General features: G+C 44.0%; 1 protein-coding gene across 1 annotated transcript; it reads left to right on the forward strand.

Annotated features, from left to right (window-relative positions):
* The first annotated feature begins 1,064 nt into the window (after nucleotides 1-1,064).
* On the forward strand, nucleotides 1,065-25,058 carry LOC101404405 (uncharacterized). Its single transcript, XM_087417518.1, has 6 exons — nucleotides 1,065-1,183; nucleotides 6,681-6,822; nucleotides 11,288-11,313; nucleotides 18,639-18,765; nucleotides 19,042-19,137; nucleotides 21,323-25,058. The coding sequence occupies exons 3-6, from the start codon at nucleotides 11,305-11,307 to the stop codon at nucleotides 22,411-22,413; spliced, it is 1,323 nt and encodes a 440-aa protein (XP_087273644.1). The 5' UTR covers nucleotides 1,065-1,183; nucleotides 6,681-6,822; nucleotides 11,288-11,304; the 3' UTR covers nucleotides 22,414-25,058.
* The last annotated feature ends 499 nt before the right edge of the window (nucleotides 25,059-25,557 follow it).

A 25,557-nucleotide genomic window follows, 5' to 3' on the forward strand; every position in this document is an offset into this window, starting at 1 on the left:
TCTCTTATGTATAACTTCATGATTACCCTATTCTATCATGAGCTGTTGATATAATATTTATGCAGGGGTTCCCTGAGACCTGAGAATTATTTCAAGGGTTCCTCTAGAGTAAAAATACTGAGAAAGGCTGCCTCTGATTCCTCATCTGCTAAATGGGAATAAAGATACCTATTTCGGGGATTGTCATGAGGACTGAAAGATAGGCCTTTTTAAAAAAATTAAGTGCTCGACATGGAGCCCTTCGGGCAGTAGACCTCCTGGGACGAGGCCTACGGCCAGGCCCAGGTTGGACTTCTAAGTCTGGGGCGCCATAACCTGCTCCTCAACATGGTGCAGGACTGGGATCAGATCAGATCTGGTGGGAAGCCGCAAGGGCCACTGCCGGCCTGGCACCATGGAAGACGGTTCGTTCAATGACAGTCCGCCGGTCCATCGGGACCGCCAGAACCAGTCCACGGTGTCACGCCTCCACGCCCACACCAGCTAGCCCGGCTACCCGGTGGCTGGAAATGCGTCAGCGGCCAACCGGAAGCGCCTCGCCGCGGAGGCCCCCGGGAGTTGTAGTTCCACCCCACTCCAGGGGCGCCTACGCGGTGTTGGGAGGTCTCTGAGTGTGATCTGCGCACTTCCGGACCCCAGGCTGGACTCGCGGTGGTTAGCACCTCGGACCCGGTCGGTTCTGAGGTCGTCCGCTGCCGCTCGGATCGGCGGTCCCCTCCGCTGCCGGCTGTGGAGAGGGCACGTGTGGCGGAATCCACGGCCGCACAGCCGGGCGGGCACCAGGGTCCTGGTGGGCGGCTCCGTCTGACGTCTGCTGCGGAGGGTCGGGATTCCTGTCTGGTTTGGAGGAGGGCCGCGGGCAAGCGGGGTCTCACTGCTTCTCTGTCTTCCCGCAGCTCGGCCTCTTTGGAGCCCACCATCCGCAGGGGGCTAGTGCAGGGGACCCAGTGACAACCTTGGCCCCGGTGAGCTGGGGGCTAGCTTTCTCCCGAATGGTCACCCCTCTTTCCCGACAGTGGATTTGTTCCCATCCCTTGACCTGGAGCTTCTCTGCCCATCCAGGTCCCTGAACTCCGCTCAGGCGACTGGGCCTCCTGTGGGCGAGGAGGGACTGCTGAGGAAAGGCCCCCCCCCTTCTCTCCGACCCTCCCTCAGTCCTGCGGACCCCACATCACAGGCAACGGTAGGCTCTGAGCTATGAGGGCAACCAAGGAAGAATGTGAAATGATGGGGATATCAGGGATCCATAGTGTCTGTCTTCATCCAACAAACCTTTCTTGAGTGTCTAGGTCAGGCCCTGGGGAAGCAGTGGGTCCCATCCTTGGCTGCAGTCCTATGGAGATGTCGATCACATGAACAGATAAGGGTCCCCAAGGTATGGGTGCCCCGATAGTTATCCCTACTGGATGAATGGACACCCAAGGCGGGAGGTGGGCACCCAAGGCGGGAGGTCAGTTCCTACTGTGGGAGGCGTGACTCAAGATCAGACTTAAGAAAAATAAGGTCTTGCGCAGATGAAAGGGGGCGAAAGGGTGTTCCAGGAGGAGGGCACAATATATGCAAAGGTCGGAGGCATAAAACGAGGGGGTACTGCCGCATTTGGTGCCATGGAGGAGCCTCCGGGAGGAGAGGCTGGAGGTGGTTCCGGGAGCAGATCAAGCTAGGTTAGGGGGTGTGGACTGCGTCCCGGTGGTGCCTGAAGCGTTTTAAGCAAGGCAGTGGCGCTGTTGGTCATATTTGTCTTTCTGGCTTAATAGTTTACCAGCAATGAGTAGAGTTGATGGGGACTGAACTAAGGTGGTGAGAAAAGTGAGTAAGGTGTGTATCTCCTTACTCACTTTGTGAGATTTGTGGAGACGTGGCAGCGCCCTGCCTGGGTGAGCGAAGGTGCTGTGTGAGCGCTTCTGTTTGCAGAGAGATGAGGGGGGCAGGGGAGGAGCCAGCTTAGTGTAGACTGCTCTTTCACGGCACTTGTTGAAGAGAGATGAGCAACAGTGAAGGTGGGAAGCGATGCAGAGATGGAGGATCTGCCTTTCTTTGATGCTTTTTTGTTTAAATGGGACAGACTTGAGCTGGGGGGGAGTGAAATCGGTACTATAATTTTAAATCTTGATAAAGCCAAGTGACTTCCATTATGACTTGAACTTCTGTCTTATTAAAGGAGGTTTTCCCTACTACAATTCATAATTCTTTGCTATTATTTTTAATTAGTAACATTAGAAAATATCTCAACTGCATAGTAAGGTAAAAAAAGAAAAACTTTTGTACCATCATCCAGGTTGAGCAAATGTTAAAAGTTTACTTTATTTGCTTCAGATTTTCTAAAAAACTAAAACCTTATCAATACCATTGACGCTCTTTTGCTCCCTCCCTGTTACATTTTCCTTCCTCTCACTCAGAGATAACAACTCCTAGAATTTCTCTGTATCCTTCCATGTTTTTATTTACTTACTAGGTGTGAATGTAGCCATAAACAGTGTATAACATTGTTTTGTGTGTTTGTTACTTTTGCCTGTATTTCTTTTGGATTGTCTTTTTCTTATTTATTTTTAGTATTTTTTTTGTATATTCTAGATATAAATCCATTTTGGCTTATACACGTTGCAAAAATCTTGAATAGAATTTGATTGGGCTGGGTGTTTGGTGGGTATATTTTTGAGTATGGATCCATTTCACTTAATGTTTAGTGGTTTATTCATTTTTTTCTGTTGCTTTGTCAATTTCAGTAATTTATATTTTTCTAGAAAGTTGTCCAATTTAATTGACACTTATGGCATTAAATTATAGAGGTCTCCTAATTAAAGAAAATCTCTACTATATCTGGAATTGTCTCCTTTTTCATGTCTAAAAATTGTTTATTTTTGCCTTCTTGTTTTCTTGATCAATTGTGCCTAAGGTTAGTCTATTTTATTAAACACAAATCAGTTATTTTATTGGTTTTAATAAATCCTTTCCAAGAATTGATTTTAGTTTTCTCTTTTTAATTTTTATTTGGGCACAATTTCAGACTTAAAGAAAGAAAAGTCGCAATAGTAGAATAGTACAAAGAATTCCTAAGTACCTTACATCTAAATTCCCCAAATATTAACATTTTACCACATTTATACAGGGGATTTGAGGGATTTCAGAGCCAATTAAGGAAAAAGATATAACCATGAGGTGGCAGGAGCACATACGAGCTTTATTTACAAATGCGCATTGGGGGAGAGGGGTCCCTCACAGCGTGAGACCATCCAGAGGCTGGGACCCAGGAGCCACTTCCCAGAAGGGAGAACGACAAGGGAACCCCCTGGGTATTTCTGGGACAGAGCTGCTTGGGGTCTTTATAGCCACATAGTTTATTTTATCTATAGCTATCGGATGTTGGGTGCAGTTTCATGGGGTAGGCAAAGGAGGCAGGTTCTAAATGACTAAAAATCTGCTTATATTTGGGCTATGTTTAAAACAATTGCATGTGTTAACATTTGCATTTGGTGCTGCTGGTCTTTTGAGCTAAGGGTCTCAGCCTGCTGTGAAGAAATAAACAACTAGGGGCCACTCTGCAGAGGGTATCCTTGGCTCATTTATATAACAATTTCCTTTATCTTTCTTTTCCTCCCTCCTCCGTACATATGTGCGTGTGCAAATACTCCAGCGTGCATTTCCCCCAGAATGAGGACATTCTGTCACACAGCCACAGTATAATGATCAAAATCAGGAAATTAGCATTGATGCAATACCAGTGTCTCACCCATAGATCTTACTCAGATTTCACTCGTCTCAATAAGACCCTTTCTAGCTAAAGGAAATCTCAGATCATACACTGCATTTTTTTCCATGTCTCTTTAGTCTCCTTTGCTCTGGAACAGTCTCCCATCTTTCATTGTCTTTAATAACATTGACATTTTTAAAGAGTATAGGCTGGGGGCCAGCCCCGTGGCGTAGTGGTTAAGTGTGCGCGCTTTGCTGCTGGCAGCCTGGGTGCGGATCCTAGGCGCCCACGGAGGCACCGCTTGTCAGGCCATGCTGTGGCGGCATCCCATATAAAGTGGAGGAAGATGGGCATGGATGATAGCCCAGGGCCCGTCTTCCTCAGCAAAAAAGAGGAGGATTGGCATGGATGTTAGCTCAGGGCTGATCTTCCTCACCAAAAAAAAAAAAAAAAATCAAAGTATAGGCCAGTTATTTTGTAGAATGTTCCTCAAATTAGGTTTATGTAATGTTTCATCATGATTAGATTTGAGTAATACATTTGTGGCAGGATTTTTTTTTACATGCTTGATTATTTCGTTGATTTCTTCTTTTTAAATCTCTGCTCATGGGCCGGCCCTGTGGCTTAGCGGTTAACTGTGTGCACTCTGCTGCTGGCGGCCCGGGGTTCGGATCCCGGGCGCGCACCGATGCACCGCTTCTTGGGCCATGCTGGGGCCTCATCCCACATACAGCCACTAGAAGGATGTACAACTATGACATACAACTATCTACTGGAATTTTGGGGGAAAAAAGGAGGAGGATTGGCGGTGGATGTTGGCTCAGAGCTGGTCTGCCTCAGCAAAAAGAGGAGGATTGGCATGGATGTTAGCTCAGGGCTGATCTTCCTCACCAAAAAAAAAAAAAATCTCTGCTCACACTTCTTTCTTTTCTGTCTTTTGGTTTTACTCTTTTTTTCTGTTAGCCTCCTGTGTTAAATGTCGTTGATTTTCAGTTTTTATTTAATGCATATGTTAGGGCTTTAATTTTCCTTTATGTGTTTGTAAATATCCACCAATTTTTTTTGTGCGTGTGTGAGAAAGATCAGCCCTGTGCTAACACCTGCCAATCCTCCTCCTTTTTTTTTTTTTTTTTTTTTGCTGAGGAAGACTGGCCCTGGGCAAACATCCATCCCCATTTTCCTCCACTGTATATGGGACGCCGCCACAGCATGGCTTGCCAAGCAGTGCGTAGGTGCGCGCCCGGGATCCGAACTGGGGAACCCCGCGCCTCAGCAGCCGTGCACGCGCACACTTAACCGCTTGCGCCACCGGGCAGCCACTCCACCAATTTTGATATGTAGTATTTTGCAGTCATTGTTATAAATACTTTTGCATTCTTTTTATTATTTTCTAGTTTTATGCTGTTTGGTTTAGAGAGTGGCGTCTATGCAATAATGATTTTTAAAATATTTGTTGAGGTTTATTTTTTAGCTTGTCAGTTTTTATAACTATTACAGATGTGCTTAAAAGGAATGTATATTCTCTAATTTTCGAGTACATTCTTTTGTCTGATCCAATAGATAAAGCTTTTAAATTGTTATTCAAATGTTATATATCCTTACTATTTTTTTTTGCATCCTAGATCTTTGTTTCTAAAAATGTATGCTAAAATCTTTTTACTGTGATAGACGATTTGTCAGTTTCTCCTAGTTGCATCAGTGTTTGTTTTAAGTGCGTGTGAGCTGCATATGCGTCATGTACGTTTGTTGGTGCACGTAGACCTAAGATCGAGTTGGCTTCTGGTCCCTCACTTTGTCTCTCTGCAATGGGTTTTTCTTTCTTGCTTTTTGTATGTCTCCTATGTTTTTTTAATGAATGCTAGACATTGTCTGTAGGAGAGTAGAGACTTCTGCTCTTACTGTGTGTGGAGCTGGGAGCCCAGGAGGTTTGTTGCGATGTAACAGGTCGGGAGTTGCGCCGGGCTGGCATTCCTTGTTGCTATGGTTACCGTCAGGCCGCTGGCTTCGCGTTTCTCCGGCTGGCTCTGTGTTTCTCTGGCTGGCTCAGTGCTTAGAGTGGCTGGTTACTGTTAGAGCTCATGCCTCCCCTCTTTGGCTCACTCCTCCTGCTTGCTCCTTAGTACTGGCCAGCCTGGTGGTGGAGGGGCATGGGTGCTCTTTCTTTCTCAGTCTCAGGAGAGCCCTAGGTCCCTGAGTCTGGGCTGGGTCCTCGTGGGGGATGCTGCCCTGCCCAGTGGTAGGAGGCTGTCCGAGTCTGAGCCCCAGCCACGTGCCTGCGCCACTCCACAGGAGAGGGTTTCCCTGCCAGGTGTCCTAGGGCTTACCTGTGCTCGGGGAGCCACCGGGTTTACTGCCCTCTCCCCGGCAGTGTAAGGGTTTTGTTCCTCAGAAGAGAAATTTCTGGACGGATGGGGCTTCATGTTTCCGGCAATGGCAGCCAGTCCCCTCCTTCAGACCTTCACTACCCAGGGATCTCTCTGTGGTCTTTTGCTCAGCCCTAGTCTTTCTCGAGAACACCCGGTGGGGGTGTGGGTTAGTTCTCTGTTGCTGCGTATCAGATAACCACACATTTAGAGATTTAAAGCAGCGCTGATTATTAGCTCACAGTTGCGCAAGCTGACACCCAGGTGGGCGTGGCTGGGCTTCTGCTCAGGCCTCTGGAGATGGAATCAAGGTGATGGCTGGGCTGTCCTCTTCCTTGGGGGTCTCGAGGGCCAGTCTGCTCCAGAATCATTCCAGAGTCGGCAGAAGGCGGTTTCTGGCAGTTTGAGGCCTGAGGCCCCTAATTCCTTGCCGGCTGTCAGCTGAGGTCCTCTCTCAGCAACTTCTCACATGGTATGTCCGTTCTCAAAGCCAGAAATGAGGCGCAGATCCTTCTTGGGTTTCTACTCTTTCCTACTTCCCCTTCTGCCCCCAGTTGGCCTCCGACTCTCAAGAGTCCTGCTGATGTTTTCACATGAATCTCACCACATCGTCTGTTTGTTTTCAGGTTTTCTTAGTGTCTTTGCAAAGGCTTAGAATCAGACTGGAACTAAGGCGGCTCAGTCCTGTCTGCATATTCAAGCTTGTTTCTACCCCCAGAGAGTCTGGGAGGCTCGGAGGTGAGGCCGGAGCTGAACCTCCAGCAGGCGGTAAGTTCTCAGCAGGAAAGCGGAGCTTCGGCATCTGAATTGGCCCCAGTCCTCAAGTCTCATGCATCCCAGAAATAATTCTTGTAAAGAAGGTGACCTGGGGAGCAGTAATCTACTTTGGAAAGAAGGGTCCCTCTCTGAGACTTCCCCATAGCGTAGGGCTGACGATGGAGGCTCACAATATGGGGCAGCCCCCAGAAAAAGTCCCTAAAACACCCGGGACCTGCTTGCTGACAGAGAGAATTTGGGTGATATCATTGCTTAGGGGGGTCCTCTAGGATTTGGTTTAGGGGAAGGTTTGCTAGGAGGAATGGGGGTCTCCTGCTTAGGGTGTGAGAAGCATGAAGGGATCCCCATGACTCTCAGAGGATGACCCCCGACCACCAATTTCTCTACGCTCATAGGTATTTACTCTCATTCTCTACTGTCTGGTTAGCTAGATCTTTAGCTTGTCCCATCCCACTGTCACCTCCATACCTGACTTCTAGGAGTATGTCACTCTCCTTCTAGTTGAGTCAAGGCACGGAAATTGCCTTCTTAACCTAAGAGTATTTGGTTTTTGCTTCTCATGTTAAAAATGAAAGAAAAGGGGTGTGAGAGAGGTGTTCCAAGCCACCCAGCTTACTAGAGGCTGAGCGGGGACTAGCCCCGGGGCTCCTGTCTGGGCTGGGGCTTTCTCCTGTGTGCACAAGCCATGCTAATACTGGCCCCTTCCCTCCTTTACCCCTTCAGACCTTCTTATGGACTTCCTTTCCTCCAGGGGAAGGACTCTGATGGGAGGTCGTGGAGAGAAAACCCAGTAAGATGATACGTGTATATTTTTATGAACTATTTAAATATTAAACAATGAGCACATGTTTATTGTTTAAGAATTTATAAAATGCCACTATGTAAAAACAAACAAACCCTACCATGCAAAGGTAACCGTTGTTAACATTTCATGTGTTTTATAAGGAGTTTTTCCTTTATATGCTTATGAAAACCCATTCCATGATGAAGAAGTCCACGTGCAAACAGGAGATGGGGTGAAGTGTCTCTCCCGCTGGTTTTGACCTGCTCTGTTGGGTCTGCCTCCCTGTATTAGTCTCCTGGGGCCGCCGTAACAAAGCACCACAAACAGCAACAGAAATTTTCTCTCTCATGGTTCTAGAGGCCGGAATTCTCAGATCAAGGTGTCGACAGAGCTGGTTCCTTCTGAGGCCTGGGAGGGAGATCCTGGTCCAGGCCTCTCCCCTAGCTTCTGGAGGTTGCTGGCAATCTTTGGGGTCTCTTAGTTCTTCCTTAGTGCATAACCCTAATTTCTGCCTTCACCTGACATTCTCCCTGTGTGTGTGTCTCTGTGTCCAAATTTCCCCTTTTTATAAGGACACAGTCATATTGGCTTAGGGCCCACTCTAGTGACCTCATTTTTTTTTTTTAAATGCTTATTTTCTATACAACTAGGAAGATCCCAACATAGGGGACAAAGGTGGGGTCTTGTGCTACATTCATAATTTTATTTATTTATTTATTTATTCCCCCAAAGCCCTAGTAGATAGTTGTATGTCATAGCTGCACATCCTTCTAGTTGCTGTATGTGGGATGCAGCCTCAGCATGGCCAGAGAAGGGGTGCGTCGGTGCGCGCCTGGGATCCGAACCCGGGCCGCCAGCAGCAGAGCTTGCGCACTTAACCGCTAAGCCACGGGGCTGGCCCCAGTGACCTCATTTTAACTTGATCCTTTGCAAAGACCCTGTTTCAAAGTCAGGTCACATTCTGAGGTCCCAGGGGCTAGGACTCCAACAGATCTTTTGGGGAACACAATTCAACCCATGGCACTTCCCCTCCAGGACAGTATCTCAGGGAAGCCCCATAGCTGTTCAGTCCCCTCAGCCTGTCATGAAGAATAGTCTCCCTCACTTGGCACCAGTCTAAGGAACATTCCACTCTCAGGGCCAGTTTCAAGCTTCTCCCTCCTCCCAGTGGAGCTGTAGGGCTGGGACCTCCCCAGATGAAGGGCCTGTGATCTGTCCTGTCTCTCCTCCTCCTTAACTTTTCCTTCAACTCACTGGATTTCTTCTTTCTCCTCCAGGATTAGGGTATGAGGAGGGGGAAATAGAGGGAAAGGAGCACAAATTTTTCCTTGCTTGGTGCTATTTGTAGCTCTCACTTGCCTAATACTGGCTGCCTCCATTATGCAGGAGGCCACATGATGGCTCTTTGTGGGGTGAACAGCCCAGGACACCAGCAGGGGCCCTCTAGCAGACCTCTGTGCTGACCCCCCAGCTCCTGGCTCCGTGGTCCTGCCTCTCAGGGCCAGCTCTCCTCACCCTGCAGGCAGCCTGCTTGGATGGCGTCCTTGCAATAAAGCTCAAGTCCACGTAACTTCCCCACCATCCGCTCGGCACCTGGGCACTCTTGCATCCTTGTTCCAGCAAATGCAGGCTCTGCAGGTGGTTCCCACTCCTGCCCCCTGTCCTCACCTGGCTGCCATGGGTGGCCTTAGCCAGCCTCTAACTTCCGAATTCTTCAGTGGTGCAGCTGGCTCCTGTTTCTGGGTTCCCACATGCCCTAAACTTTCACAGGAGCTCTTTCGTGCTCCCTTCTGTTGAACTACCATGTGCCTAAGAGTTTCTGCAGCTGGGTGCATGTCCAGCCTGGGGTGCGAGGTGAGTTCCCACCTTTTTTCAGGCTCCCTCCAGGCTCCATGAACAATTCTCTTGCAGCCCCTCTCTCAGCTTGGGAGGGAGCAGTCCCCAGTGGGGAGGGGAGGAAAATCCCATAGCACACTCCCTCAGTAAATAGCTCTCCTTTGACTATTTCCCTCTCCCAAAGGAAGGAATCCATTAGGATGTGTCTAGCCACTCCTGCTTAGAATTTGGGGTGTTTGGGACTTAGCTAAAACTCCAAGGCACCTGGGAAAATCCCACCCATCCTCCTGGTACCCATTTGTGAATCATATGTTTATGTACCCTGCTTTTTTCACTCACTGGTATTGCTGGAAGATCTTTCCGTGTCAAATATTTCTTCTATAATATTTTAAGTTGATTCATAGCTTGGCATGCTTTAATTGTATCATAATTTATTAACCAATCTTTTATTTTTAAGCACTTGAGTAGCCTCCAATTTTTTTTAAAAAACACCTTCAGAATTCTTTACGGAGTTTCTATAATTCTAGAGTTTTAGTGTCTCTGCAGACTCCTTGGATCAAACTCCAGTGTGTCTCTATCCTGAGTAGGAACATACCTAAGACCAACCTCGTGTGTATTCAGGAGAGAGATAGGTGTGGGGTCCAGTTGATGCTTCCAGCCACAGTAAATTTGCTCCTGAACCTTCGTGTTCCTGTTCCCTGGGAAAATGAGGAAAGGAGAAGGAGGGCTCAGGAGAAGTCACCAGATCTTGTCCCATGTTTGGTAAGTGGCAGAGCCAGACGAGGACCGCTTCCTGGGCAGAGAGCAGCACAGTTTAGCCAGGACAGTTCTTAATAAAAGCTACTGCTGACAGACTGCAGCTACCAGAGGAGAAACACGCAAAGCTTAGCAGGATCCCTGGGTGGAATCGAGCTCCCCAGGTTCATAACCCCCACTTGCCTTAGCTAAGCTCCGTTTAATGGACTCTGCCCCCAAGAACCCATTTTTATATCTTCCTGTGAATTTCCTCAACACCAGGGGCAGGACTGGTGATAGAGGCTTCGGGTTAAAAGATTGGTAGGCTACAGATATTTTAAAAACAACTTTTAAGAAATTTCATACATGAAATGCCCAGTTGTCATAGAAAAGCTTAGAAAGTTTATCTAAGTACAAATAAAAAAATTTTAAAATGGTCATTATCCAACTACCCAAAGCTAATTACTGTGAGGGCTTGTCTTACATCATTTCAGAGATTATTCTGTTTGAGTGTGCGAGTGAGTGTGTGTGCGTGTGTGTGTGTGTTGGATCAAATGGTTTTCAGCCACCTTTTTCAATTATCAGTATGCTATCAATAGTTTTCTGTGACTTTATTTTTGATAGCCACATAATGTTTATTTCCCTTTGGATGTAGTATACTTATTTAACTAGTCCTCTATAGTTGGATATTTAGTTATTTCTGTTTTTTCAGAGTTTTACCAAATTGTAATAAATACATTGGCAGCTAAATCTTTGCCTGAACTCATGACTGTTTCTTCAGAATAAATTTCTGTTAATTAAATTCCTGGGTAATGGTGGGGGGGATGGTAGTAAATTGCACATTGATCACTGAGATGCGGAAACATATATTCATTAAGTAGAAAAAAAAAAAATCCAAGTTCAAGCCTCATAAGATTGCATCCCCATCACATTCCAAAGTGAGGACTTTGCTCTGACAACGGAGTCCTGGGGGGAGCCTGTCCTCCCTCTGTGTCTGGGGGGTTCTAGCAGTTGATTTTGAGGCTGAAGGCAAGCTTGGCCTCTCATGTCCTCCCCTCCCCCACCCCAATCTCTGGCCCCACAGGTGTCTGCTCTTCCCAGACCAGCAGGGAAGGACCATGTGCCAGGTGAGTGTGACATTTCTTTGTACTGTGCTTTGTTTTACCAAAGATTTCAGTGTGCTTGTAAGAATGCATCCAATACAACAGAATGCACGCAGAAGTCAGGATTAGTGAAGATGGGAAGAGAATGGAAGATCAGGGACTCGGGAGAGGCAGAGTGGATGTGCTAAGGAGGCTGCTGGAGTTAACTAGCTGCCATATACATTTATGTCTGACATTTCTGGCACTCTCAAAAGACAGAGCCCATCCAATATATGACTTGCGTTGTCTGTTTGGGACAAGTATGTCAACTTCTCAAGGGAAATAAAGCTTTTTCAGGTATTCAGAAATTTATGTGATGGGTCTTCATATGTGAGATGTAGCAGGCGGGTTCCTCAATAATAACAACGTGGAAATAAACACAACAGCGGATCTTCTGTGACCTTTTTTCAGTGTAAACAGTGGATATTATGCCAATGCAGAAATCTGTGATTACAGTTGTTTAGGGAATCAAAATACTCAGGTCTACATAAACAGCCTTGTTATGGTTCAAACTGACTTAGATAAACACTACATTATCTAGCGGAATGAATGAATAGCATGTTCTTCAAATTGTTTTTCATAATAATTTTTGACACAGATGGAGAGCGAACAGCTCAAAGTTGCAGTCTTTGGGAGGGGCGAGGAGGGAAGATGGTCTGAGCTCTCCTCACCTTTTCTCCTCAGGTCTGAGGAGGCGGCCTCCTTCTCTTTTCAGGACTTAGACCTCACCCATCTGCCCTTGGCCTCCTTTGAGTGCTTTCTCCCTCAGTCATCTTGTTTTTCTTCAGATATCAGTGACATCCTTGTTTTCCATCAGCCTGTCTGAACTCTCAAATTTCTCTCCTCCTAAAGGGCCTTTCTCTTTACCCTGGGCTCTAGGGGCACACGAATGTGAAGTGCACTGGTCAGAATCCTTGAAATTATAAGAGCCAGAAACCCAGCCAGAACTAGGTTAGGATGAAGACAAAATTTAGGCCAGCACTGTGAAAACTGTGGGAAGAGCAGGTGTGCAGCTGAGTCTCAGAGACAGTTACATCCAGGAACCCAGATATTGCCAGGAGTCTTTCTTTTCCCTTGTCTGTTTCTGTGACTTCCTTCTCTTGTACTGTCTTCATTCATATGGCCAGAAATAGAATGGCCATCAGCTCCCACACCTCACATTTACAAGTTTGCCGTAGAAGGGGACCAAGTCTCCTTTCATGGAGCCAGTTTGCAAGATCTCTGGGAAAGGTTCAAATTGGTCCAGCTTAGGTCAGGTTCAGGCTGAGGAGCTGGGTCTGCGGTGGGGAGCTCCTGGGAGCACCAGGCGCCTGGGGTGTGGGAGGGAGAACGTTAGTCCCAGAGGAAGACGAGGCCTCATGGGCAAATGTTACAGCTGTCCACTCCAGGAAGACAGGCGTTCACAGGGTCTTGGTTTCTAGCTAGGGAACCTGTCTTGATGGTAGTGTCCGTGCTTAATAAAGCTAGGACTTTCTGGACATTTGATACCAGAAACATCTGGGGACAGGCCAGTATGAGAGGTTGAAAACAAGGTGGTGACTCCACAGCCTTCTCAGAGGGGAGAGCCGACTGTGACATGAAGCTGTCAGACGTGTACGTGACGTGAAGCCGGAGGTTTCATTCGGTGTCTTTTTGGGGAAACTGTTATTTTGTAGGAAACCTAGTCTCCTTGGGCACCTCTCCCTGTTAGGGCTACCTGCAGTAAAGATAATGACAGTAAAAGTTATACAACTCCATCTGTTGAGCAGTTACATGCTGGTCTCTGTGTTTTTCATATATTATTTCATGAATAAACCTATGAGATAGATGTTATCATTAACCCCTTCCTCCGTTTTACAGATGAACAAATGGAGGCTAGAGGTATTAAGCAGATTGCCAGAGATCTCACATCTGTTAGGTGATGGAGTTGGGATCTGAAGGCAGACAGACGGACATAGAACTGGGCCCTTGATGATTGAACTGAACTGTAGTTTATCTACCAACTCCGTATCCCCAGCAGAGGAGTCCAGTAGTGTGGATGTAGTCCCCACCTGCTTTGTCCAGTATGGTAGCCATTAGCCGTAGGTGGAGACTGAGCACCTGAAGTGAGTGAGTGTAACTGTGGACCTAAATTTTTAGTTTATATTTAAAATTAAAACTGAATCAGAGTAAACTATTTTTCCATTAAACACAACTTTATTGTTTTGATAGGACTGTGTTTCGCTAAAGGGAAATTGAAAATATAGCGTCTGAATTGAGATGTACTGTAAGTGGAAAATACACACCAGGTTTTGAAGACATAGTATGAAAAAAAGAATGAAAAATATATTAGTGATATTTAAAATAATGATTATATGTTGAAATGATATTTTGGACATATTAGGTTAAATAAGAGGTACTATTAAAATTCATTTCTTTTACTTTAAAAAAAAATATTTATTTATTTATTTATTTTTTGTGAGGAAGATCAGCCCTGAGCCAATATCCATGCCAATCCTCCTCTATTTTGCTGAGGAAGACTGGCTTTGTGCCAACACCTGCGCCCATCTTCCTCCACTCTACATGGGACGCCGCCAGGGACGCCGCCAGGGACACCGCCACAGCATGGCCTGACAAGCGGTGCCTTGGTGCGCGCCCAGGATCCGAATCTGGGCTGCCAGCAGCAGAGCATGCGCACCCAACTGCCATGCCAGGGGGCCTGCCCCCTCTTTTACTTTTTAAAAAAATATGATTACTAGAAAATTTTATTTTTTTAAACCACTTTGTTGAGGTATGATTGACATACAAAAATCTGTACATATTTAATGTATACAACTTGAGGAGTTTAAAAATAAGTCTATACCCATGAAATCATCACACAATCAAGGCCATAAACTTATCCATCACCTCCAAGTTTCTTCCTGCCCCCCTTTTTAAATACTTTTCTTTTTTCTTTTGTGGTAAGAGCATGTAGTGTAAGATCTGTCCTCCTAGCAAATTTTTAAGAATACAATACAGTACCGTTAACTATACATACTGTGCTGTACAATAGATCTCCAGAACTTACTCATGTTCCATAACTGAAACTTTGAACCGTTTGACCAATGCCTCCACATTTCCCTGCTCCTCCTAGCTTCTGCTAACCACCAGGCTACTCCCTAGTTCTATGAGTTTGACTATTTTAGATTCCTTGTAAAAGTGGGATCCTGCAGTGTTTGTCTTTCTGTGTCTGGCTTATTATGTTTAGTATAATGTCCTCCATTATACTAGGTCCATTTATGTTGTCGCAAACGGTGGGATTTCGTCCTTTCTCATGGCTGCATAATATTCCGTTGTAGGTATATACCACATTTTATTTATCCATGCATCCATTGATGGACACTTTGGTTGTTTCCATATCTTGGCTATTGTGAATAATGCTGCAATGAACATGGAAATGCAGATATCTCGTTGAGATCCTGCACTCAGTAAGATAATGTCATCTACAGAGATAGATTTACTTCTTCCTTTCTGATGTGAATGTCTTTTATTTCTCTTTCTTGCCTAATTGCTCTGGCTGGACTTCCAGTACTGGATTGAATAGAAGAGGCAAGAGTGGGCATCCTTGCCTTGTTCTAGATCTTAGAGGGAAAGCTTTCAGCTTTTCCCCATTGAGTATTATGTTAGCTGTGGGCTTTTCATAAATGGCCTTTATTGTGTCGAGGTAAGTTCCTTCTGTACCTAATTTGTTGAGAGGTTTTATCATGAAAGGGCGTTACATTTTGTCAAATGCTTTTTATGCATCTATTGAGATGATTTTGTGATTTTTATCCTTCATTCTGGTAATGTGCTGTATCACATTGATTAATTTTCATATGTTGAACCATCCTTGCATCCCAGGGATGAATCCTACTTGGTCATGGTGTATGATTCTTTCAGTGTGCTGTTCAATTGATGTGCTTGTATTTTTTTGAGGATTTTAAATCTGTGTTTATTGGGGGTACTGGCCTGCAGTTTCCTTTTATTGTGGTGTCTTTTTCTGGTTTTGGAATCAAGGTGATGCTGGCCTCATAGAATGGGTCTGGAAGTGTTCCCTCTTCTGTTTTTTGGAAGAGTTTAAGAAGGATTGGTATTAATCTTCTTTAAATTTTTGGTAGGATTTACCCATGAAGGTCCTGGACTTTTCTTTATTGGGAGGTTTTGGTTACTTCTTCATTCTCTTTATTTGTTACTGGTCTGTTCAGGATTTCTATTTCTTCTTGATTGAGTATTTGTAGGTTGTATTTTTTAAGAAATGTATCCATTTCTTCTAGGTTGTCCAATCTGTTGGTGTATAATTGTTCATAATAGTCCCTTATGATCCTTTTTATTTCTGGGGCATCGGTTGTAACATCTCCTCTTTGATTTCTTTTTTTTTTTTTTTAAGGTTTTATTTATTTTATTTTTTGCCCCCAAAGCCCCAGTAGATAGTTGTATGCCATAGCTGCACACCCTTCTAGTTGCGGTATGTGGGACTCGGCCTCAGGATAGACAGAGAAGTGGTGCCTCGATGCGCACCCGGGATCCGAACCCGGGCCGCCAGCATCGCAGCGCGCGCACTTAACCACCAAGCCACAGGGCCGGCCCTCCTCTTTGATTTCTGATTTTATTTATTCCAGTCTTCTCTCTCTCTCTCTCTTTTTTTTTTTTAAATCTAGCTAAGGGTTTGTCAATTTTGTTTAATTTTTTAAAGAAATAACTCTTAGTTTGTTGATTTTTTGTCTATTATTTTTCTATTCTCCATTTCATTTATTTCTGCTCGAATCTTTATTACTTCCTTTCTTCTAATTGGGAGCTTAGTTTATTCTTTTTCTAGAGGTGCAAAATTAGGTTGTTTGTTTGAGATCTTATTTTTTATTTTTATTTTTTGGTGAGGAAGATTAGCCCTGAGCTAACATCTGTGCCCATCTTCCTCTATTTTGTATGTGGGATGCCACCACACATGGCTTGATGAGCAGTGCATAGGTCCACACCCAGGATTCAAACCCCCGAACCCCAGGCTGCCAAAGTGGAGCAGGCGAACTTAACTACTATGCCACTGGGCCGGCCCCTGAGATCTTCTTTTTTAATGTAGGTGTTTATTGCTATAAACTTCCCTCTTAGTATTGCTTTTGCTGCATCCCATAGGTTTTGGTCCGTTGTGCTTTTGTTTTTGTTTGTTTTGAGATATTTTCTAATTACCATTTTGATTTCTTCCTTGACCCAATGGTGTTAAAGATTGTGTTGTTTAATTTCCACGTATTTTTGAATTTTCCTATTTTCTATTACTCATTTCTAGTTTTGTTCCATTGTGATTGGAAAAGATACTTGTAATGATTTCAGTCTTTTTAAATTTGTTAAGACTTGTTTTGACCCAGCATATGATCTATTCTGGAGAACATTCCATGTGCTCTTGAGAAGAATGAGTATTATGCTGCTGTTGGGTGGAATGTTCTGTATATATCTTTTAGGGCTATTTGGTCTATAGTATTGTTCATTTTTGCTGTTTCCTTATTGATTTTCTGTCTGGATGATCTATCCACTATTGAAAGTGGGATATTTAAGTCTCCTACTGTTGTTGTATTGCTGTCTATTCCTCTCTTCTGATCTGTCAGTGTTTGCTTCATAGATTTAGGTGCTTTGATGGTGGATGTATATATATTTATAATTGTATTTTCCTGTTGAATGCACCCTTTTATAATCATATAATGACTTTCTTTGTCTCTTGTGACGGTTTTTGACTTCAAGTCTATTTTGTCTGATATAAATATAGCCAGACCAGCTCTCTTTTGATTACCGTTTGCCTGGAATATCTTTCTCCACCCCTTCAGTTTCACCCAGTGTATGTCCTTAAATCTAAAGTGAGTCTCGTATAGACAGCGTATAGATGGGTCTTGATTTGTTATCTATTCAGCCACACTATGTGTTTTAATTTGGGGAGTTTAGTTCATTTATATTTAAAGTAATTATTGATAGATGAGGACTTACTATTGCCATTTTGTTACTTGTTTTCTGTTTTGTAGTTCTCTTGTTCCTTTCTTCCTCTCTTGTTGTCTTTATTGTGGTTTGAGGATTTTTTTGTAGTGGCATACTTTGATTCTTTTCTCTTTATTTTTTGTATCTACTATAGACTTTTTTTGTGGTTACCATGAGGCTTGCATTGAATATTTTATAGTTATAACAGTATTTTAACCTGATAACAACTTAACTTCAATCACATATGGAAACTCTACACTTTACTTCCTCCCACACATACTTTGTTATGTCAGATTTTACTTCTTTTTATATCGTGTTTCCATTAACAAATCTGTGATTCTAGTTATTCTTATACTTTTGCCTTTTAATTTCTATACTTGTGTTAAAAATGATTTACACACCAACATTAGAGTATTACAATATTTTATATAAATTAAATTTTTTTGTGGTCCTTAATTCATCCATAGAGAGAGATGATGAGGGAGAAGGAGATGGAAAGCCGAGCCCTGTCTTGTATATGTGGAATCCTTTCTCTGCTTTCCTCTTGTTACTGCCTTAATTTTGACCATATCTCATGTTGATGGTTATAATTGTGCCAAATTTTAATTTTATTCTCTCCCTCCCAGTGATTCCCACCTTCTTTCTACATCAGATCGTCTTTTATAGCACCCCTCCTTGAATACTGTCATGGAGTCACCATTGCCTATAGGAAAAAACCCTTCATTTGTCCTAAGATCTGGCTTCTCTCTCTCTCACACACACATGTACACATAGACCTTATACTCTGTATTGTCATTCCCAACTATTTGCAGTTCCTGCCAGATTTTCCTATGACTCTTAGCCTTTTCTCATGCTGTGCCTCTTGATGGGAATATCCTTCCAACATCAGAACACACTGTTTATCTTTCATGACTCTGCTCAAACGCAACCTCCAGTGAAGCTTAACTTGACATCAGCACATAGAATTTGACTGCTATCTTCTTTGTGTCAGTTCTGACTTAAATATACTTCCATTACAGTCTTCAATGTAGTCTTATGATACAGAAATCTTTTATGTTCTTCTCACTCCACCAGACTATGAATACCTTTAGAACAGGAGCAATGTTGCATTCAGCTTTTGTCCCCAAGCACCAAGCAGAATGCCAGTAACACACATCTTCAGTAGATGCTTTCTCAATGAATGAATGAATGAATGGAGATTCAGACGTAAGATCTTTTCTGTCTTTTTCTCTCTCTCACAAAATGTAGTACAAAGTTAGGGGCATGCTAAGCTTCCTGTATAACTTAACATGGGGAAGGTGGTAAGATCCATCTCCTCTATGCCTTTGCTGTAATACTCTGCGGAGCACTCCAGATTAATCAGGAATGTGCTGTTGCAGGGGCCATTGTCATTCAGAGATGTGGCTGTGGGTTTCACTCGTAAAGAATGGCAGCAGCTGGACCCTACACAGAGGACCCTGTACCGGGATGTGATGCTGGAGAACTATAGCCACCTGGTCTCAGTGGGTGAGGAAGTCTTCCTGTGTTCCCCGATTATGTCTGAGCACCTTTCTTTTCTCCGTTACCTAAAACATCTTAAGTCCTAAAAGTGTTTGGCCTTGGGGTTCAGTTGTCAATGAGTCCTGCTTTCATCTCACCTGGATTGTTTGTGAATTTACTTCCCAAGTGAAGTATCTATTCTTTGGCCGAGGTGTAAATGTTCCATGTGCAGCCTGAACCTTCTGCTTCCTTAGATGGCCCCAGTGACTCAGCATACATCCTGTAACTATTTCTCATGAACAGGGTGTCAGGTCACGAAACCAGCTGTGATCTCCAGGTTGGAGCAGGGTCAAGAACCATGGATGGAGGAGGAAGAAATCCTTGGATGGAGCTTTCCAGGTGAGAGAGAACCAGCCTGCAGGGGGACAGTGGACATCAGGTTCCAGGAGGTCACAAAGCAGAACCTTGGATGTTTTTTTGTTTCAGGCAACTGTTCTTAAAAGCCTTGGATCTTTGCAAGCAGCTGTGGACATTTGGCCCAAGACCTTGAGATGCCCACATGATTCCTGTTACCTGCACTCATCACATGCCACTGCATGATTCCTCTCCTTTCCCTGGATTTTTAGAGAAAGACAAATTCTATTTTTATTTATCCTTTGATTCTACCCTGTTGTCCCCTAAGACCTTGCTTGCTCAGTCTGTCTCTAGAATCTTCAATCTTATGCTTTTCCCCATGGTTATGAAATAGACTTTCTCATACTTTCAGGGATTTGTAGATTTGCCCTATTTTAAAATAACTGTGTTATTTTGTGCCACTCATTTTTACTTTAGTTGTTTTTTCTTTTTCTTCTTTTACTGTGAAATGCCTCGAAAACTTATCTGCTACCTTTTATATGACTTTCATTTCCTCTTCTTTGAAAACCATATAATATGGCCCCCTTTTGCCTAATAGCTCATAACTGAAGCTTTCCCCCTACCTCAGTATAATCCCATGGGGAGAAGAGCCTTTATTGTATTTGTCCTTGTTTCTGTGGGATGCACATGGTGGACATTGACTAACTCCCTCTTCCTTCCAGGACAAGGATCCTTTATCAAGCATATGTTCAGGGCAGTTGTTATTAATCAGGGTTTCACACCAGAATCACCTGGGGAGCTTGAAAAATACCCCCAGGTGGGGTCCCAACCCAGAAAGTCCTCGTGAGGGAAGATCAGTAGACATCGATTTTGTCTCTTAGGAATTCAGCAGCGGGGCTTAAACATTTCTAAACAGAGGAGTTCCGTGGTTGGATTGGCTATGAGTGCCAGGGGGAAACAGCAGGTACAGTCTGTGGTTTAAAATGTAAGTGAAGACAAAAGCAAATAAGGATCTAAGCAAAGGATGAAGAATACAACATTTAAGATTCTCAAAGTAGATTCCACAGTGATCTGGAAACCAACACGTGTGAGGAATGTTAATATGGGTTTACTGAGGGGCTGGTCTGCAGCCAAGTCTGTCAGACATATGGGAAGGTGACACATAGGATTTGGTTGTCAGCCAGATTTGCTATCAGGGAACCATGACTGAAGAAAGTGGTCATCCACATAATCAGAATACAATGGGGAGTCTTCTGGGGGAAGGATGGCTTGCGTTCTGCCTAGGGTGCTTATTCTTACATTCTTACACTGGACATCCTAACGACCTTGTAGGTCCATGTGAGAATAAATCACTGCAGAATGGACCTCTGGCTCTGAGATAATTCCTTTAACAATAATGGTCTTGATGCTTTGAGAAAATTCATCTGGTATGCAGAATGAAGGGGAACTTAAGGTGGGAAGGACACAGGAAGTGCAGACTAGTGAAGATCCTATTTGTAACCCAGGAATAAAGTGAGGTAACTCACACTAGGTTTTACTTCTTTCAACCTGAGTCCTTTGCTCATATTTCCAAAACACCCTTCCCTCTCTAGATTTCCCTGGAAACGCTAGTCTTTCTTTGCTCTTGCCTTGCTTGAATATCCTTATCTCCTGATGGGACCTCCTTATTATGTGCCCCTCTTATTGAGTGATGGATGCTAGAGCCAGTGCTGGCCTGTGATAGCCTATTGTGCCTGACTCTTCCCAGCTCTGCACTCAGTGACATCACCTTAGTAGCTTGAAACTGGCGCTGGTGGGGGGCGTGTTTTCACCGTGGAAATTGGTAAATACCACAGATCAGGGTTCTCCTCCTCCTGGTTAGCTGGTTCTTCAGCACATCAATGCCTTGAATACATTACCCTTCCAGTTTTTCTCTGTTACTTACTTTTCCTCATGTGTGTTTTTATCTGCTTCCCAATTTACTGTGTCAGACTTGTCCATAGCAAAGCTACTTCCATTCATTGTTAATGTTTTATCTATATTTCCAGTATCTGATTTTTTCTTTTCAAAAGCCAAGGGAGTAGGAAGTGTTTGTAGTAGGATTAGGATTAGGATTAGGATTACTTAATCTGGTCATTGAGGTGTGAAACCTCAAAGTTAATCCTCCCTCCAAATGTTTCTGAAATAATTTAGGTCTGTGATGTGATCTTGGAAAGATTAACAAGTTTGTGTCATTATTTTTTTTTCCTAGAAGAAGTTTTGCAAGTTGATACCCAAGTAGATAGACAACAGGAACACCAAGACAGACTTTTGAGGCAAGTTGCATTCCTAGACAAGAACAAATTGACCAAAAAAGACCACCATGAATGTAATACAATTGGAAAAAAAACCTGTCAGAGCACAAACCTTGGACCTTCAAGACAACAGGTCCACAAATGTGACTCATGTGGAACGAGTTTGAAATGTAATATAGACTTTAGTCATAATGCATACCTTGCAAGAAGGAGATTTGAGTGTGATGGACAGGGGACCTTATTTCTCTATTCTAAGCTTGAAACCCCACATTCTGGAGTACATTCACGTGAATGTAACCAATGTAGAAAAGTTTTTAGCCATGATCAAGCCCTTAATGCTGATCAGGGAATTGACAGTGGTGAGACACCCCACGAATGTACCAAATGTGGAAAAGCCTTTTCCCACAGATCAGAACTCATTACACATCAGAGGGTCCACAGAGGTGAGAAATCCGATGGATGCAATGAACAGGGGGATGGCTTCAGGGAGAAAGTTTGCCTCAACAAATGGGGAAATCACACAAAAGAGAAACCAAATGGAAACAGCGACTGTGGTAAAACGCTTTCCCAGAAGACAAGCCTGTCTATACCTGAGACAATTCTTGCTGGAGAGAAGCCTTATAAGTGTACAGAATGTGAGAAAACCTTCTCCCACAAGTCACGTCTCATCGAACATCACAGATCTCATACGGGAGAGAAGCCCTACGGCTGCAAAGAATGTGGGAAGTCTTTCTCCCGGAAGTCATGCCTCATTATCCATTACAGAATCCACACGGGAGAGAAGCCCTATGGATGCAGTGAATGTGGGAAAGCCTTTTTCCAGAAGTCACACCTCATTCTGCATCAGAGGACTCACACAGGAGAGAAACCCTATGAGTGCAGTGAATGTGGGAAAGCTTTCTCCCAGAACTCATGCCTTATTATACACAAGAGAACTCATATGGGAAAGAAACCCTACGAATGCTCTGACTGTGGGAAAACATTCTCCCAGAAGGCAAACCTCATCAGACATCACAGAATTCACACTAGGGAGAAACTGTATGGATGAAGTGAGAGGAGGTTTCATCAAGAAGTCACAACACCTCTAGGAATGAAAACTGTGGATATTCTGGATGTGGGAAATCCTTCAGCAAGAAGTCCAGTGCCACTGTGTGCAGAGGTTCACATCGAGGTGCAATTCTCCCAATTTGGAGAATTAGGAGAAACTCGGTCTCTTAAAACCAGTGATAGGATACTTATGCTCTAGAGTGATATATTTTTATAGGATATACTTAATTGTAATGTGTATCTATATGTATATGAACTGTGGATATTGAGCTTTGAAGTATGTGAATAAATTAAATCATTAAGACAACAGATCTAATCAGCATCAGAACAATCCCAGGGGTTATAGGAGTTATGTTCCTACATAGAAAGAATTTTATTATTTTTGAACTGCATTGGTAATTGAATGTAATTGTGAACTTGTAGACATAATATATAGAATGACATCTATCAACGCTTTCCACACTAAATCATACCTTTTTGTCTTTGTAATATACTTTATAACTGGAACAATATGAATTTATTATTAAACCAGAAATCCACACACCATACCACATACCATTGCTCTTAATGTTTGTTGGCAAGTATTACAGAGCCCCCGGATCTGGAAACCAATAATTTCATGAGATCTTCTGGTCTCTCTCAATCAACTAGTTTATAGGTTATGTTTATATTAAATGTGTAAGGTTAGGACTCCCTTTTCTGGCAATATATGGTGGGCTATCTAAAGTGAAAACGATATCACCGTAAACAACTAGAAATGATGGACGATAACAGATAACATTCTTTAAATGCATAATTCAGCTTGCAAGAAAATAAGTGAAGTTTCCAGGTGCCAGCTAGGAAGAGGGAACTGAAAACCAGAAATCCTGTTTGAGTCGATGCTGTAGCTATCCTATGGCTTTAACTTTGTTTACCCAGAAGCTTGGGTGTTATAGACTATAGAGGGACGAGAAAGAAGGCCTTGGGGCTACACAAGGCAGAGAGTTGGCCCTGAAATAACTCAAATTGAGAAATTTCAAAAGTATGTACATATAGTTAAAGGGGGGACTAGAGAAAAATCTCATTTGCACAGGAAGCTTGTCTGTCTCTTCTTGGGCTCAGATGGGGAAAGAGTTTACCCTGATGATTTATAAGCCCTGACCTGCACCTCATGTAAGTTAGAATTTTGAATTTGCCCTATTCATGTCACAGGTTTTCAGTTGAAAAACTTCACAATTACTGGTCTTTGAAACAACTTACAGAGGCGAACACAAAATATGTTTGGAGGCAGATAACGTCAACCCATGTTTCTCAGGATTCTGATATATGGAGTTCATAATCCAAAATTACAGGATGTGAGGAACCAATCCACAATGAAAATCAACAGACATTTTAACTTTTAAAATAAGAATCTCAAATATTTTAGGTAATAGAAAAATCTGATATTCTATAAAAATAACTTTAAAAAAAAGATTAAAAAGGAAAAACCATAGGAAAGCAAAGGCACAAAGAAAGATAACTGGTTTATTTGGAAAAGAACCTTATAGAGTTTCTAGAAATGAAAAATACTGTCATTGAAATTTAAAACAACATTAAAATTCTCCAACAAGTCAAACAGGAGATTAAACTCAACTGAAGAGAAAGGAAACAGAAGACAGAGCTAAGCAAGTTCACAGAACTCAGTATATAGAGAGATGGAAAATGTGAAAAAATGAGTGAGAGACACTTGGATTAAAATGAGAAAAGCAAGGGCCGGCCCCGTGGCTTAGCGATTAAGTGCGCGCGCTCCACTGCTGGCGGCCCGGGTTCGGATCCCGGGCGCGCGTGAGGCTCTGCTTCTCCGGCCATGCGGAGGCGGTATCCCACATACAGCAACTAGAAGGATGTGTAGCTATGACATGCAACTATCTACTGGGGCTTTGGGGGGAAAATAAATAAATAAATAAAATCTTAAAAAAAAAAAAGAGAGAAGAGCAAACAGGAGTTCCTGAAAGACAAAATAGAAAAAAATGGGAGAAAAGTAAATACTCAAAGATACGATGGCTCAGATTTGGCAAAAGATATGACTTAGGCAGTGCAATATATGCCTAGCTAGATAAATAAAAATAAATTCACATCTAGATGTCTATCCACCAGAATTGAGCTAAGCTCCCCCATGGTACTGCAGCCTCTGCATCCATTTTGTTTGGCCAAGGGGTCTGCAGGGACCTTAAGCAGAAGCTGCTCCTTCATGCAAGCATAGGCCCTAGACGGCAGCTGCAGAGTCACTAGCAAACCTAAATTCCTGCTATGAGTCCCCAACAGCCCTGTGATCAGCAGTCTCCCCCACCTCCCAGCGCCTGTGTCTTATGCACCCCTTAGATAAGACCCCTTTCGGGCTTACCAAAACCCTGCTCTTTTGGTTTGAATTGACCAATCCAGCCCTAGCCGGGGGACCCCAAAGCTCTCTACCCAGCGACCCTAATAAAGGCTCGTGCCCCAAGTCCAGTCTGTCTGTGCTCTGCTTTGACCTCCCCACGTGTCCCCTCCAGTTGTGCTGTGTACTTCCTCCAGGACCTGTGAGTAATAAACTTCTCTGTTTCAAGTTCTCTTGTGGTCTGTTGTTGAATCAGCTCGCCGTCTGGCTCGACTTAACAAGTGTTAAGTTAACGAAGTCATAACAGTTGGCCACACAATCGACATGGGGAATGCCTTTTAGCAGCGAATGGCTGGCTAACGGGCTCCCCCAGGTGGGTAGTTGTATTGCGGGGGAGAAGAGGTGTCCCACCACGTGCTGGCGTCCATCAGCGCCGCCAGGCCAGTCCCAAAGTGTGCGCTCGGAAGAAGCAACCAGAGTCCTCCGGCCCTCGGATCATTGCTCCTGGGAGCGGGTTTGAGGTGCTGGGTGTGTCTTCCACCGGTTAGAGCCCCACTGAGGGTGACTTCCGCCAGCAGGTGCTGAACTTCGGGGGTATTTGCCCCCTCGAGCACGGACCCAGCTGCCGACTATTAGGAGAATTGGCTACGACTGTCGCTAGGTCCTGTTGTTAGCAGGTGGGACACACGAGTGCCTCCCCCCCACCCCCCGTCCCCCACCAAGTGTGGGCTACCCGATAAAGGTGCCCAGAGCGCCCTTCGGGGGCCAGGGAGACTCCCCTTCCCTGACCGCTGTGCTTGCGGGCGGCAC

This window comes from Ceratotherium simum, chromosome 26, assembly GCF_057802395.1.
Source record: "Ceratotherium simum simum isolate JZ-2026a chromosome 26, ASM5780239v1, whole genome shotgun sequence".
NCBI classification, from domain to species: Eukaryota; Metazoa; Chordata; class Mammalia; order Perissodactyla; family Rhinocerotidae; genus Ceratotherium; species Ceratotherium simum.